At 36.1% G+C, this 16222-nt stretch overlaps 3 protein-coding genes across 6 annotated transcripts in view; 2 read left to right on the top strand and 1 right to left on the bottom strand.

The window, feature by feature from the left end:
- Positions 1-2464, top strand: part of LOC146333012 (chromodomain Y-like protein 2) — a 41535-nt gene extending 39071 nt beyond the window's left edge. For both annotated transcript variants that reach the window (XM_084718257.1, XM_084718258.1), the window contains exon 7: positions 591-2464. In XM_084718257.1, the coding sequence (XP_084574383.1) occupies positions 591-749 (159 nt within the window). In that variant the 3' untranslated portion in view covers positions 750-2464. The remainder of the gene's footprint in view (positions 1-590) is intronic.
- A 3727-nt stretch (positions 2465-6191) lies between these two features.
- Positions 6192-8720, bottom strand: cmc2 (C-x(9)-C motif containing 2). Of its 3 annotated transcripts, XM_084718259.1 has the most exons (5): positions 8410-8720; positions 8036-8108; positions 7138-7208; positions 6975-7046; positions 6192-6867 (listed from the first exon to the last, which is right to left on the bottom strand). In XM_084718259.1, exons 2-5 carry the CDS (start codon positions 8070-8072, stop codon positions 6784-6786), a joined length of 264 nt encoding a protein of 87 aa, XP_084574385.1. In that variant the 5' UTR covers positions 8073-8108; positions 8410-8720; the 3' UTR covers positions 6192-6783. The 3 variants fall into 3 exon arrangements, with proteins under 3 accessions (XP_084574385.1, XP_084574386.1, XP_084574391.1); XM_084718260.1 differs by lacking the exon at positions 8036-8108 and having other exon boundaries at positions 7138-7254; positions 8410-8719; XM_084718265.1 differs by lacking the exon at positions 8410-8720 and having other exon boundaries at positions 7138-7254; positions 8011-8114.
- Positions 8721-9751: 1031 nt separating this feature from the next.
- cenpn (centromere protein N) lies at positions 9752-15078 on the top strand. The gene is made up of 10 exons (XM_084718256.1): positions 9752-10062; positions 10447-10492; positions 10626-10685; positions 11327-11400; positions 11511-11684; positions 11805-11906; positions 12944-12998; positions 13142-13251; positions 14199-14322; positions 14661-15078. Exons 1-10 carry the CDS (start codon positions 9892-9894, stop codon positions 14780-14782), a joined length of 1038 nt encoding a protein of 345 aa, XP_084574382.1. The 5' UTR covers positions 9752-9891; the 3' UTR covers positions 14783-15078.
- Positions 15079-16222: the final 1144 nt, after the last annotated feature.

Here is a 16222-nt window from a genome sequence, read left to right as displayed (position 1 = left end):
GTACAAGTACTGTTACATTGCTAAAATATTAATCAATTACAAGTTAAAGTACTAGAGTTAGAAATATACTTCAGTAAAAGTACAAAATAATTTTCTCAAAAACTACTCAGAGTATTGGATATGTTTAACCGTTGATGTCACAGTCACCTCTACAAACTAGAGTTGTAAATTTTGTGTGCTTTTCTGAACCAGTAGTTGAAAACACTAACAACTGATTAATCATTAATAATTTATGATACATAGCACATTTTATATTTTCATAATTTTCTTTTTTTGTCTTTTTTTTTATTTCAAGTCAAAGTTTAAATTTCCTTATTCAAAAAATGGCTCCATTGAGTGTTTGTAATTAGTTACATCCACCCCTGCATTTAGTATAACATCATTATATGGACTCCAGCATCCCTGGTAGGAAGTAGTTCTATTTAAAATTACATTTTAGAAATGAGCATGAACCTATTTTTGGGACTGTGAACTTCTAAATTGTGAACTAGTTCATTTTAATCTCTGTAAATTGAACTAGCTCTTGTGAAGTGTGAACTTGCTGAACATTGCTAATGACCCTCTTCCCTCTCTGTGTGTGATTAAAAAAGGTTTTAGAAGAATCCAAATGTCTGGTGAGGAGTATCATCATGTCAGTCCTGGAGGAAGTAAATGAGAAAGAGTGTCAGATGCTGAGGCAGCTGTGGTGTTCAACCAAAGGACTCGAGGCTCTCTTCAGTTACCTGCACAACAAGTCGTACGAGAAGTGATCACAGGTTCAAAGGTTATCTACAGAGGGACGTCCACACTGAAGGAAAAGCTTCATCATGGCTCTTTGTTTCCATCCGTTAGCAGAAAGGATTCTCTGGAGTTCTGCTTGCTCACATGTCAACTATCAGTTCCTTCTTGATCATCTTTTGGAAAGCAGCTTTTTCATTGGATCCACAGCTCTCCAGATGTTTATTCTGTAGGACAGAGCAAAGGGCCACATGTGTATCGCTTAAATCAACACTGAAGGAGGTTCTTCAGGGAGGTACAGAGTGTTTCTGTGCATATGTAAGACTTGTGTGTTAATGAAATCATCAGGATGTATGAAATCAATGCATGTGTGATAGCACATGATGAATTGACAATAATATATATTAATATATATTTATTTCAAGCGTGTAAAAGAGTTGCTTTCTGTATATGAGATGCATTTTTCAGGATTTTCTTTGGTCGTTCTGAGTTGAAGTGTGAACCAAAGTTTGCATGAGGACACTGTTTCATGCACATTCCATCCTTTCTCTATACAGACAGAAGAAAACTGGCCACAAATGCTCATACATGTCATGTCATGTAGTCTTATGTTACTATAAAATATCATAAAACACTCTGGATAATTCAAAGCAAATTCTTGTTTTGTTTTTTTCATCAAGATTCATTTTTCATACTGTAAAAATCCTTATTTCACAAGACAGACATCTTGTTTTCCAGGAACTTTGTCATTATTGTTAAAATCACCAAAAATTTCCTTCCATCACATTAAATTAAAATGAACGCATTAATGCTCACATGCTAATGAGACCGTCTGGTCTAGTAGATGAAAAAGTATCCTCTTACCGTCAACATCCATCTGTCTTAAGGTTATTTTCACTTGTTTTGTGGTGGCTTAATTTAACTTTTATTTATACAAATAAAATCTCATTGAGGTCAGGATTTTTCTTCCAAGGGAGATGTAGGATTTTTTTTTTTTTTTTTGTAAATCAGACAGCTAAGTGTAAATGGAGAACACTGGAAGTGTCGTGTGAATGCTAGCACTAAATGTACAAATTTGTCCGTTCTTAATCAGCTGGCATTTTGGCTTGAGTACAAAATGACTTTAGATGATTAAATGAATTGGTGGCACATATCACATGGAAGGATTAGCAATGGATTTCATCACATTTTCGTTTGAGCTACACGTCGTAAGTAGCCTTACATGCAGTACTGTGGTGATTCATATGTGTAACATGGCTTCCAGTTATCAGTGCAGATAGTTATTGTGTGAAATACGTGGTTGTTGTTTTTAAAAAAAACAAAAACAAAAACATCAGATGATCATGTTGATATTACCTGACAGTTATTTCTTAGCTGTGTATTTTTAGAGCACACAAAAGAAACAATAATTGCTCAGTCTTCACCTACACTAATTGTCAGTGATCAATATTGTGGAAATGCGACAGTCCATTGTGTAGCTGGATTTGACTCTGTCCTTATCTGCATGTGATGATTTATTATTTTCAAAGATTTTCTATTGCAATGTGTATTATATTATACTTAGGGATCTATTTTGTTTTACCAAAAATGTAGGTCTGTGAAAATTGTTTTGTAAAACTCAGAAGATATTTGTCCATTTTTGCAGTTGTACACATGCAGTACAGAATAATATATAGATGAGATAAACTGTTTTGTGTAATCAATTGCATGTAATATACTGTACATATAAATGTGTTGCCTGTCTGAATACCTTGTATTCCAGGGTATGTTTTGTACCAACATTGTAATTATTGTTAGAAATGGTGCAGTTTATTTTTGTATTTATTTGAGATATTTACTATTTGGATGTGCAGTGCCATGTGGTCTCCTTTGCTCCAGAAGCACCCCGACTCTCTTAATCACCCTTTCTAGAGTATCCCATAAAATCTCTCATGAATAAAATGTGTCAGAAAAGCAGATAATTGATACATATATAATTTCAAAACCAAAATATCTAAACACTATTGTCACTTGAATGTTCACCTTTTCAGTTCACATGACCAGATTAAGTGTAAATGATGATGGAGGAATTTCAGATAATTCAAAGGGACAGTTTAGATTATTTGGAGAGGGATTGTATGAGGTACTTATCCATGGTCAGTGTGTTACTTACAGAAGATGGGGTTTAGCACACCCCTAGTTTGAGGAAGCAGTAAGTCTTGCTGTGGACAGGGTCAGCAGCAAAGAAAAGGAGGTCTGGTGGCTTTGGAGAAAGTGATATTTGTCTTATAGAACTGCAATTTCCCACCGGAAAAGGCTGCCTGATGGCAAGGTAAAGCAATGAAAATATTCTAAATATAACAAACTTAAACTAATAGTGGTTTTTTCAGTGGACCTTTTTTTAAGTGACTAAAATACAGTTTGCTACTGACCCTGACCACACAAGTTCATGGCCTAGCTTCTGTGCTGGTGGTCTTCTCACATTCTTCAAACTGGGTGTGTGTCGACCAGCATCTACTGTCGCTAACACACCTGACAATCAATAAGTACCTCATACAATCCCACACCAAATAATCTGAACTAATCCTTTAATATATAATATTGAGCTTGACAAGTATGAACAGATGACCAATAAAATGACCCTTATTGTATTTTAGATTTGTCCACTTCAAGCATATAAGACTGTTTGAGGTTGTTTAATGATTTTCAGTCATCAGTTTTATTTGTGGCCATTGCGGTTTGATCGCAGGGAATAATTAATGGTTTGATGAAGCATTTTTCAACTAAAATGAACAAAATCAACATCATACTTCCACCTAAGCCAAGTTGCATTGAAGCGCATCTAAATTTATAATCCACTATAGTTCACAAAATCAAACTTGTTTCATTTTCACAGTCAGTTTGAGAGGTTTGTGACCAAAAACACCATTAGGCTTAAATAATCAGTCAGACGTTGTTGTTTTTGTTTTTAATGAAAGGGGTCCCCATTTACTTCTTCGACTATGTTCCTTCTCTGTTGGGAAATAACAGTTAATGTCCTCAGTTCTTGCTTGGCTTCAGGGTCCCAAGAGGAGCTGAGAGGAACCTGTGTGACACTGAACAGCATCACTGAAAGCAAATCACTCAACTGAGTGTTAATCACACTGATCCTTCAAGACAGAAATCTTGATGTATTTATTCATTTATTTATTTAAATTTGTTAAATATTACCTGTTCTTTTCAGTGTGTCACCCTTTCTTTACTTTAAACTTTGAGTTTCTCTTTTAGGCGTCTGATCCAAATTCCCTCCTCAGCATGTGTTTTAAAGTGTGCTCGATAATAAAATTAGAAGTAAATTTAGAAGTGAAACACAAAACCCTTCTCATATTTGGTCTGTTATTTATTACAAATAACTAGGTTTTTTTAAACAGGTTTTTGTGTTTATTTTGTCTTTTGTAACCACAATATCATGTATGGTTCCATGTACATGTATTCATGATTTTCCAACATTGTCTCAAAGCACACCTTGGGGTGCCTTACAATTTAAATATCTGTCAAAGATTCATCCATACGTTGTGAAGGATAGGATGAGCCACTTCCAATAAAGAAACAGTACTTTCACACTGTTTTTTTTTTTTTTTTTTTTAACAGTTTTCAAACCACTGACTAGACTTTTCTACTCATTTACAGTCAGCAAACCCACCTTACCAAACAGCGACCCTTGACACAGAGTATTCAAAATTCAAATATTCACTAAAATCATTTTATCAACAGGTAAAAACTGCAGTAGTGTGAAAATGCATGTTCATTCAATCATAGTTAATGTCACTTTTACTAATGGCTGTGATTCTGTAACATTTAACAAATAATTACTGAGACCTGAGCTTCAGTCTTATATTCTTAAGCGTTTGCTGGTCACATCTTTTAGTGGTATTGTTTTTTAACTCAGACTCAGGTTCTTGGCATTTCCTGTATCGGATGTGAGGAAGTAAGAGTCCATCTCATTGATGAAACAGGCCTATTACAATCAATGTTAAGTGCTGTATATGGTAAAGAGAATCCAAACCTAAAAGTCGACTTCACACTGATTGTCAGCCCTCGGCCACATCCCATGGTATTCACTCGGTGAATAGAGGTGGCTCAGGTGTCGTCTTGTGACCTAAATGTGAACTCCCAGTCGCGTGACCCCAAGGTCACTGACGAAGGGCTAGTAGATGGCCAAATAAAGAACAAGGAAGCAAAACACATCTAATACCATACCCCATCCTTAGACAAAGAGAGAGGTTATATGACTACTAGCTAACAGGCAACTTAAGGTTCCCATTAAAATCACATGATGACACCTTTACCAGCTCCAGTTGCTGAATGATGACCATAGGATGCAGTTGACACCTCTAATGTATTACATTCAAGCTCACTAAACCTACCTTTTCAATTATTTATGAATGGTTTATAATGAGGTTATTATTTAGGTCGGAAACACTTAATAAATCAGTAATAAACAATTATAGACAATACCTTAGTTATCACTGGCCCACTATTTGGCAAGATCTAGTTACTGCTTACTATTAATTAATATTACTAATGAGTTACTACCATCTATAACTGGCAAAAGGGAGCCTTATTGTAAAATGTAATATACGTCACCACTTACTGATGACTAAGACTGGGCGATTAGTACAACAAGTAAAGCAGGATTACACATCGTGCCACACCTGGAATACTGTCCTGCAGAGGAAACCAACCATGTGGTCATTCAAAATGAAACTTTTTGATAATTAAACGCTGCTGACGGAGGAGACAAAGTAAGCTCAGTAAGCCAGAAGATCTGAGGCTTGACAGTACAGATAAATGTGGGCTCACAGATCACTGTTGCTGTTTTTATCCAATATGTTCTGTCAGCTTATTAATGATTTTGAAAGTGTTTACAACCTATTTAATAACTTAATCTTAAACCATTTATAAGTGTAGCCTTATCATAACGTTGTACCAGATCCTCTTTACAAGCTTTCTGCAGGGTTCACCAACGTGAATTTGAGACTGTTTTTTTTTTAATGCCACACAGAATTCAGTTTAATACCTGTTTAAAGGTCATACCAGCCCAAGTATAAAACTATGATGGAAAACCAATACGGACAATATGGCTGACAATTATTTTTCAGTGTTTGCCAATGTCTGCTGAAACAGACACATGCCAGACGTGAGCTTCCTGGCTGTAAGAACTAACAGCAGTGACAGTCTTTTCTTTAGCTGCCTCTTATGAGCTAAATCCACCTTTGCAACAATACCACTTGTTTATAGGTATAAAACATCTCTCAACAGCCCACAACAGCATACAAAAACATTTCATCACATAAAAAGAACAATTCACGTTATTCTTCATTGTTATTTTATAACTGCTGTTGACCCACTTATCTTACTGGCCAAGTGAAAAAAAAAATCATTGAACACTACTTAAGATCACTGACAACAGCAAGGAAGAAAAAAATGCTTAAGAAAGTAAACAGATTCATAAATAAGCAGATAATTTCACTTTATTTGAAAGAAAATAAACTTGCAACGAATCAATATGATTCCCCATTCAAACAAACTTTCAAACAACAATGACATTGTTCAATATGTATGTTCATGGGTGTATGTTCACACAGAGTAACACAGCCAGTGTTAATCCTGTTTGGGTCATACATCGCTGATGCGCTGAAATGGACTCTCCTTGTTTTCATGAATAAATCAGGCACCAGAATATTCCTGAGGTGTCCTGCCAACTAATATAATAGTTTTATGAATTGGTTCTGTCACCAGCTACACTAATCTCTTTGATGGAGCTGTAGCTGTACTAACAGAGGGAAAATAAATGATGATCCCCCGACAGAAATCTTTAATCCAAAGTACTAGAATGATGTTGTTTTTATGTTGACCTAAAATCTCCTGATACCACTGCAGATGATAAAAATCAAAAGTGTGTCCCAAAAAAAGTCAAGAATGTGTCCTCTGCCTTGTTATAAAACAGCAGTAGAGGCCTGTGACACAGTGTCATGCTTAATTCAGTGTCCTAATATCTTAATACTTTTAACTCGCAGTGCCAGTAGAAATGCTGCAACATGTCCTTCAGAGCTGCTGCTTGGGTCCTTCTTTCAGCTTTTTTTTCATCTCTTGTGCATGCTGCTTACTGCGCTCCCGCCTTTCCAGTCTCTGTTGAATGGTAAGGAAACAAGGAAAATTATTAAAAATACTAAAGGTCAGTAGTCAGAGGTCTTGCGGTGCCTTATTCAGAAAGTGTGAAGAAATAGCCAACAGACCTCTTTCTTCAGGCACTGACGCATAGCGCGGTCCACATCATTACACGTGCCAAAGAACTTCAGGACGTTGTGCTGAGAGGAGAAATGGAATAAGATTTACATTGTTTAATTTTATGTGTATGTGAAAAAATGGAGCAAAACAAGAATTTAGAGATATACTTACCTCAGTGTGGCACTGCCTCAGACGAGTTATCAGTTCATTACACTCATCCGTGTGCAGGTGAGGTGACAGGTCAGGGTGCATGCTGAGTTAAGGTGTTACTGTACTACTGCAGCAATACTGAAAAACCACAAACAAGAGGAGCACTGATTGACAATTACTGTTGAAAATTACTTTAAGAGATTTCCATTTATCATTTACTTGATAAAATGTATGAAAACAGAGTCAAAATGCTCATCAGTTTCACAAAGCCCAAGTTGACATCTTCAAATTGTTTGTTTTGTAACAGTCCAAACCTAAAGATAATAATGGGTAATGGGAAATTTATATTATTATTTAATATTCTGTTTAGGAAATTATAGAAGATTAATAACACAGCATTTAATTTGAATTATTAGGCAAAATGTCTTATAAAAGCCAAAGTATTTGTGAGTTGTTTTCATGAACTTTACTAGAAAAAATAAAGGAACACTGAAGAGTCAGAGCTGTTATTTGTTTTATTGTAATTGTGATGTCAGTTAGATTTGGTTTGGTCAGAGCTATGGAATATTAAATCATCTTTCTCACCCTCAGGTGGGCATTAACTAAAAGTTATATGAAATATCTTCATTTCAAAATATAAAAATATAACATTATGAGCTACCTTACTGCTATCAGCCCTGAGAAACAGACATATCATCAGAATTGGCTGAAAAATATCCATATTACTCATCGCTATTTACAACAACAGGAAACCGAGAGGAATAGGATATCTTCGCATTTGATAATCTGAATATGGTGGATGTTTGGCATTTTAACTCGATAAATGGTAAACAATTAATCAATTTCAACGACAGTGTTGTTGATTAAAGCGCATTTTCAAGTGTCAACTTATACCAAGGCAATGTCTTCTAAAGGATACTAATGCCTCCCCATCCCTCTCCCTCCTGAGCTGTCATAGTGATGATGGGTGTTTTTTCCAGGGGGACACTTACCTGCAGACACAGAGAGAGGGACAGTTTACAACATAGAAACAAGTGTCACACCATGGCCTTGTAAACTAGCTGCATTCAACCTGAATCCTATGAAACCATGTTAACAGTACCGTCCTGACTAGAAGACTCTGGATCAGGACATAGGGTCGTTTTAACACACTATGAGGCGTTGGGGACATTTGGGACTGGTTTAACTTTTGACATACAGAATAGCTAGGTTTGCTCAAAGTAAATACATACAAAATGGTTTGTTGTAAGCTATTTGATAAGACTTGCACCTCGGTAACTGTGATATTCTTACCAGTGGAGAGACAGTGTCATCTGAGAAGTTTTCCAGCAAACCTCGGTAAAATGTCACGTTAGCTAGCTAACTGCTAGGCCTGAGCTAACGTAAGATAACTGTCTATAACACAGCATAAATCCATGCAACCTCAGAAGAAGGACAAAAGATTTGGTCTTTCTCCCTGTAAAATAACGACGAAGGTTACTAAAATTTCTGCTGAATCTATTCTTCTTGTACTGACATCACTGTAACCTACAAAGACAGCACGGACCTGTAGGACATGCTACCTGCTACAACAGTTTCGTAACTATTTTTTAACAGCGAACTGAGTGACAGTAGTCAACAGCCAATCGATGTCCGCTTTTTTCTCAATCCCACCAATGTGATACGTTTCTATCACAAAAAGGCGGGACTTATGATGACGGAAGTTTACAGAAGATACAAGCGTTGACCCGTAACGTACTTCCGCTGTTGCTTGTGATGGAGTTTATTTAAGCAAAAATACTAATACCACACTGTAAAAATACTCTTTTTTTTAAGGTAAAAAGCCCTGCATTGAAAATATTACTTAAGTAATCAGGAAAATATACATAAAGTATCAAAAGTAAAAGAAGTCAATGGAGAAAAATGTCCCCTGTCACTGCCATGTTATATTAAATCACTAGATTAGTTTTATTACTTAAACATAAATGTAAAAGCAGGATTTTACCATTGTAGTTGGTTGAAGTAGAGCTTAGTTAGAACTATTTTGTATAGCACCGCAAGCTAACAATTTAACACTTAACAATTAGTTTTATTATGGAAGAATCTTCTAATTATTTTCTCTAGGAATCGGCTGATTGTTTGGTTTGTACAACATTTGTAAAAATAGGGAGAAATGCCTTTACATTTATCCAGAGCCCAAGAGCCATTTCACAATGCTCGCTTTGTCCAACCAGCACTCCAATCCTCAGATTTATTAAAAATAAAATAATATTAAAATAATTCAAAGAACAGTTAACCTAATTGCCAATTAATTTTTGTCTTATTTTTTCTGATTAATCGACCAATCCGCTCAGCTGTACTTATAATATTATCATACTTTATATACTCTTCAAATATTTTGTATATGAACGTCTTATTAAAGTCTTAACGAAAGCTGACAGATAATGTTGTGAAGTGAAAAAAGTACAATAAGAAGTGTGTTAATTAAATGTATTTAGTTACATTTCACCACCGCTGTGTAGTTATTAATAGTCGGTATTATCTATGTGGGTCGAAGTATCAGCAGAGGCAGCAGTTGTAGTACTACAACTCCACCACACTAGAGGGCGCTAAAGGCGGCGCGTAAGATTTTCTGTCAGCACCTGATTGGTTGATTCGTGCGCTCTGTTGTCGGCGGTTTGTTTGGAACACTAATGTAGCTGTGCAAATTGAGCGGAGCCAGCAGTTAAAAATAAAGCTAAAAACTATCTGCAGTGTAACAGCTAAGTTAGATATCGAATAAGTATCTGAGGAGAAATGGATGAATCTACGAAGCGCTTGCTGCAGCGACTCATAAGACGAATACCGGCCCAACTGCTCAGAACAACGCTGGAGAAGTGGGGCCGTTTGACCGGCGCTCAGCAGCGCTCCATGGATTTCACACTACCGAAGTGGGCGTTAACGGAAAAACTCTTAGCAATATGCGAGGTATGTGGCACTTCTTCTGAAATATAAGCTGCTGTGTTGTACATTTATAGGGTAAAAACTTTGGTTTACTCACAGTCCTAACGACACGTTTTTTGTCAGGATGTCTGGTAAAGTAGGCATTAAAATGTACGTGCACAACCGTACCACGTTAGCTAAGTGTTACTTATCAGCACTTTTATTCTCAAAAGTGAAATTTAATTTTGGCAGTCATGTATATACAGTTTGTCAAAAAAGTTAAAGAATATCTTTTCTTAACCTGTTGATTTCTGTTTTCAGTTTGTTATTTGAATATGAATAAAGGTTTGGAGGTAAAATAAGGACTCAGTTTGGTTTTGGTTACTGTTGGTGTGATCTATCTTTTAACCTCACTTGTTTTCTTTACAGGAAAATGGGTTGACAGTAAAACACATCACAGAACTTGAGATGACATGTAAGTCAAGTGGCGTTATGTGTGAAATCATTTGGACCTGAATATCCCCAAGGCAACCTAGCTCACATTAATTCATACCATGTCACCAATCTAATAATGCTTCTTGTGTCGCTTTGGTTTCGCTGTCTTTCAGATATCATTGACAATCCAAACCAGGGGATGTGGTATGCCTTCCAGCTCATGGACCCTGAAGGTATGTTAAAACTTGTGCCACAAAGGGCAGATAGTCTGCAGCCTTTTGTTGAGTACATTTACATGCACACTGGTATTTTATACTGGTTTTGATCTTATTCAGGATAAGACGTTTACATGGAATATGTGAAACCTGATTGTTCATATCCCTTATACATGCTTCTAACCTGGGCTGCGCAGTTGCAGTTATTGTGAAAGACACTGCAGTGTGATTGAGGCAAATTACTTGTACACCTGTACTTGGTGATTAAAGTAATTCTGATTATAGTTTGAATCATTTTTACATCACACTTTTTATTTTCACTGAAAAAAACAACTATTAATTATGTTGCATTTTTGGATTCTACACCAAATAAACATGTTTTCTTACATCTGGAGAGTTGTAGTCAAGGGAGTACTTCGTTCTGATTTTTTTTTGTACACATTGTCAACATATCAGAGTTTTATTTGTGGTTGATGTGTAAAGTCTGGGTCATCATATGTGTCACAGTTGTAGAGGAAGGTAAACATTTTTTGCATATGGTATGGTAGTGTCACACACATTCTTTATCTGCTTGTTCCAGTGAATTCCGGATTTAGATGAAATGGATATCAGTCGTGTCCCTTTTTAATGTATGTTTATCATTTTCTCTGTTTCCCCAGATGATGCTCACTCCGTTGAGCTGACACAGTTCAAGGAACAGTTTAAATCTCATCTCAGCGAGCTTGTGAGACCTGTAAGCCAGATATTCCTCCTCACATAATTTACAAAATCTTACTTATTATATAGCTTCATCATTTAAAGACATTTCATTTCATTTCATCATTTAATGATATTTCCTTCAAGGTGTCTATCAAAATAAAGAAGCACACAGATGAAGCTGTGTGGATTCGGATCGCATGGGGAGACAGCTTCTCTCGGCCAAACCACCTGAAACCAACATATGTTGTTCACTATCTTCAGACCCCATATGTCTTTATTACCAACATGACTTCACAGCAAAAGCCACTGTTGTCACAAGTGAGGAATGATTTCTTTTTTAAATTTTATTCCTTGGTGATGTTTGCACAGTTTCCTGGCAGCTGTAAGTTTTTTTTCTGTCCTTTCATTCCCCTCTAAGTGAGTGATGTACTTTTTCAGGCCCTGATTCTGTCCACCAGATATCAAGTTATCAAGGATGCTAACCTCAGTGGACGGAAACTTGCTGCCCTTCGGGACCTGCTGATGAGACAATATCAACAGGTAAGCCACCTGTTGTGATTACAACATAACAAGACTGTATCTTCACATGTCACATTTCCAGGTAACCTTAGTGTTTTACTACACAAAATATATCAAATTTTGTATGCCCTGTCTCCCCCCAATTAAATATTACTGACTAGCAATGCAGCATTTATAGTTGTCTCTCTTTAAACTTATCCGTCCTGTACCGCAAAGTTTCTGATTTCTAAATAAAATTATTTTATTGACCTTGATGACCACCTGTTGAAGAAAGAAGTAAATTTCCATGGTTACCCTGTATGCACTTCAAATACACTTAACCTTTCTGTAGGGGAGTGGAAACTTGATTTATTCAGTAGACAGTATAAATAGTGGACAGAGCTTCTGGGTCTGAAAAGTGAACCCAATACAGAAGTTCAGTTAAACCTGCATTTTTCTAATGCATATCCTCACCAGCTCCACATGCTCATCCAAATATGATCACTTCTCCAAAAAAAAAAACAACAAAAAAAACCCAAGATGGCAACATCCATAATGCCAAACTCATGGCTTCACAACAGTACAACAGACAAATGGTTGAGGTCATGGTGGGTTTCCACATGATTTGTCCCTATGATTAATATTGATAACACAAAATACAATCCTAACAATGAACTGAAAAGCCTCACACACTTTTTTGGTGATCTTTTTTTTGGTTTGTAATTGAAGGTTAATTCAGCCATAGGTTTTGTAGCATATCTCTTGTAAACATTAAATGTGTTGCAGAACGTTATGATTGATTTGGATAATAAAGTGGATATTTTCTCTAACCTTACTCATTGTCTGTCTGTCTGGTGGATATTGCCAGAATTGTCATGTCATTACAGAACCATCACTTGGTATGTCCTAATAACATAAAGAAAATAGCTTTGACTGCACCAAGTCACAGTTTGTGTCACTTTTAGTTAGATGTTAACTTATTGTTTATGGTGAGCATAACTGTGGAAGATAGTTATTTATATTTACAAAAGATTGAACTGATTTATGTTCTGGATTTTAATTTTGTTTTTTGTTTCTAGGTTTTTCCCAATAAGTTTCCCAGCCCTCTTTCAGAAAAGAACCAACCTGTCTCAAGTATGTTTATCAGATCTTTTGATTCTTCAGTATCTTGTATTGGTTGTGATGATTGGTTGTTTAGCTTCGTGTATTTGGCCTCATTGTGTATGTGTGGTACAACATTGTGTTGGAATTTTATTAATTTGGTTTTGTGTTTGCAGACCCACACGTAGAAAGAGAACAAGCGGAGTGTGGCGCAAACAGACTTCAGATGGCCTGTGAGGCCTTTGGTGATGGGATGTTACCTCAACTACAGTCTGCAGTTTATAAGGTACCCGGATACATGCTGGTGTTCAGTGATGGAAGAAATATTCAGATCCTTTACTTCAGTAAAAGTACCAATACAGCAATGTAGAATATTATATTACAAGTAAAAGTCCTGTTTGAAAAATCCAACTTAAGTAAAAGATATACTTATAGTATTGAAGTGAAAGCACTGGTTTGGTCCCTCTGACACTATTAGAGTATACTTCTGTATCGGTGTGTAAGCAGTGTCTTACTCTTGTAGTTGCTGGAGGTGGAGCTTGTTTGAACCACTTTATACACAGATACAGATATACTTTATACACATTAGCCAGTTAAGTCCAGTGGTTCCCAGTCTAGGGGTTGGGCCCTACCAAAGGGTCATCATGTAAATCTGATGGGTCATGACATGATTAATGGAAGAAAAACAAGAAAACAAATCTGTTTTCAGTTGTTGGACTTTCTCAACTCTTTGAATTTTGGTGAAATATCAGATCATTTGAGCATTAATTGAAATTAAATCATGCAAGAAGCTCAGAGAGAAAAATCTATTTGGTGGAGCTTTTAACAACCCATAGACATCTGAAATGAAGCACTACACACTGCTTTTTGTCAGGCATCAAAAGCCAAAGGGTTGGAAACCACTCATTTATTTTTTAAATATGTGTTGTATTGTTAAAGCTTGTTGTATGTATCAAATCTTCATCTGAAAGTAACTAAAACTTTCTAATTAATTTAATAGGTTGGAAGTATTAAGTAGCATAACATTCAATGGTCAGGTTAAGTACCTGTCCCTTAAAATTGTCCTTAAGTACAATATTTGAGTTAATGTACAGTACATTGTTGTTTTTCACCACTCTGTTTTAAATACTAGTAGCTGAATATCATTGTCAATTCATTGGTTCAAAGATAGACAAGTTAAGTATCACTGTGCTGTGTTCATCTGAAATATATGTTGTGTTCACTTCTCCTCAGCTGGAGACAAAATTCAGAGACCACACCAACAAGACCATGACAGAGAGGCAGGAGCCCTTCAGATGTGTTGTCAAATTTGCAAGCAGCAACCTCCTGGAGTCATTCAGACACTGTGCATCTTCAGGTACCAAGAATCTGTTAGCCACGGCCATTAAAGAAATCACTGTGCTTAAAGAAGGAAATAATATTAACATTATAACTCAGTAAAACAGTAAACAATGTTGAATGTTGTACACTACTGACACTTTTATAAATGACCACAAGAGGGCACATGTACACACTCTAAAGGAAATATCCCCCCTGTTATTCTTTGACTATCTATCATGAACATGCCATGGTCAGTGCATTGAGATATTTTTTACACCTCTCTTCCAGACTTGTTTATGAAATTGTGGTTTCAACAGTTTTGTAAAAAATTGTGATTACAGTTCACTAATTTAATGTATTTTTTACATCTTATAGGAATTGCCTCCACCCCTGTCACACCTCTGCTCTCATCTATTCCCCTAAAAGGAAGGAATTATTTTGTCATCACAGACAATGGCCCTGGTCCCTCCTCGCAGATGCGCCAAACATTGAACTGAAATGTGTTAGACCCTTGATTTAAAGGACTACCCATGATTTGCTTTTGCTTTGATTGATCACCTTGTTAACGTGGCTCTTGAGGAGTCATGGCTCCCCGGATTTCACACACAGTTATTGTACTATTATTTTTCATCTCATATATTCATTTTTATGTGTTTCAAGTTGTAAATATGTCAGTAGTTTGCAATAGATAATTGTCATTTTATTATGTTTTACTGGTGTTTGAGTGGCTGAATGTTACTGCTGTCAAATAGTTGTATATTTCCAATTTGATATAAAAGCAGGATTTCTAATATTCCTGAAGTTTGTAACTCATGTCTTCTAAAGCTAGTTGTCCTTCCATTTTTTCAGTATTCTTCATCAGTTATAATCTCACAAAAAGGTGTGGGAAAATGGCTTGTGAAAAGTTTGCCATAAGTGAACTTCATAAGCTCCTCACAAGTTGGTATTTACAGTTATAGTTTCTCCTGTCTGTGCACAAACTATGGATATGTTCTGTTTTTTTCTTCAAACCATACTAACTCCATAGTTATTGGCTTCTCCTGTCCATAGTGGCAGTGAAAAGACCACTTCCGAACACAACTATACTGTAAGAGACATGGTACAAAATCCACAGTCGTTGTTCTCTGTTAAAATGAACTATTCCAGCCGAAGCTGATATGAGGTTTCAGCAGTCCGAGTTAGACAAATCTTGTGGGTGTCTTCCAAATAACAGTCTGTGTAGTCCGAAAGTCCAACCCTCCCACCCACTATTGCATCTTTACAGCTTATCCTGTAGACCTGTGATGCCAATCACATTGAAAACAAAGCAGGTTTTTAATTCATACCTAAACATTTATATAAGGAGCCTTTGAGTTTAGCTATGTAATAATCGAGAAGAAGAAATGTATTGGGTGAGACAGTTCATGGTGGACAAGCTATGTAAAGTCATCACTGCTTCAAAATCACATCCAGTATTTCTAAACTGCAATTTCTTCTTACTTAAAAGAAGACACATAAAGCCATAACAACATATCTGTGATAAGCTTATTATCATGAATAATATCATTGAGGCCAATGTTTTGCTGAAGGTCTACTAAGAACACTCCTGTAAGAGCTAGAACCCAGCTGTAACCCACAATATCCTTTGTATAGTTTGCACAATAAATTCGTCAGTGTGAGTTGAAACACTATTGTTTTTGACAAAAAACTGAGAGGAAGAAATGTCAAGCTTCTAAATCAGGGATGTCAAACTCATGAGTTCATAGGCTTCATATAGCCCATTGTAATCTCAAGTGGGCTGCACCAGTAAAACCATTGCATAATAACCTATAAACATTTGCATTTTTTCCTTTTTTTCTGAAAATATTCACAATTAATTAACAATTAATTATTAAGTTTTTCCACATTCAGCGTACTGTCATTATATGTGCATTACAGATCCCAGCGGATCTATAAAT

The sequence above is a fragment of the Lutjanus erythropterus genome, chromosome 1 (assembly GCF_056507025.1).
Source record: "Lutjanus erythropterus isolate fLutEry1 chromosome 1, fLutEry1.hap2, whole genome shotgun sequence".
NCBI classification, from domain to species: Eukaryota; Metazoa; Chordata; class Actinopteri; order Lutjaniformes; family Lutjanidae; genus Lutjanus; species Lutjanus erythropterus.
Note: the sequence above shows the minus strand (reverse complement) of the source record. Positions and strands in the feature narration are given on the sequence as shown.

Bases quoted from the DNA above. Each gene is read 5' to 3' on its own strand.
- cmc2 (XM_084718259.1), bottom strand. From the start codon at position 8,072: ATGACAGCTCAGGAGGGAGAGGGATGGGGAGGCATTA. The intron at 7,209-8,035 runs GTATCCTTTAGA...GCATGCACCCTG, and splicing joins AGAGGGATGGGGAGGCATTA to ACCTGTCACCTCACCTGCAC. The intron at 7,047-7,137 runs GTAAGTATATCT...TTCTCCTCTCAG, and splicing joins TGAGGCAGTGCCACACTGAG to CACAACGTCCTGAAGTTCTT.
- cenpn (XM_084718256.1), top strand. From the start codon at position 9,892: ATGGATGAATCTACGAAGCGCTTGCTGCAGCGACTCATAAGACGAATA. The intron at 10,063-10,446 runs GTATGTGGCACT...TTTTCTTTACAG, and splicing joins AACTCTTAGCAATATGCGAG to GAAAATGGGTTGACAGTAAA. The intron at 13,252-14,198 runs GTACCCGGATAC...ACTTCTCCTCAG, and splicing joins TACAGTCTGCAGTTTATAAG to CTGGAGACAAAATTCAGAGA.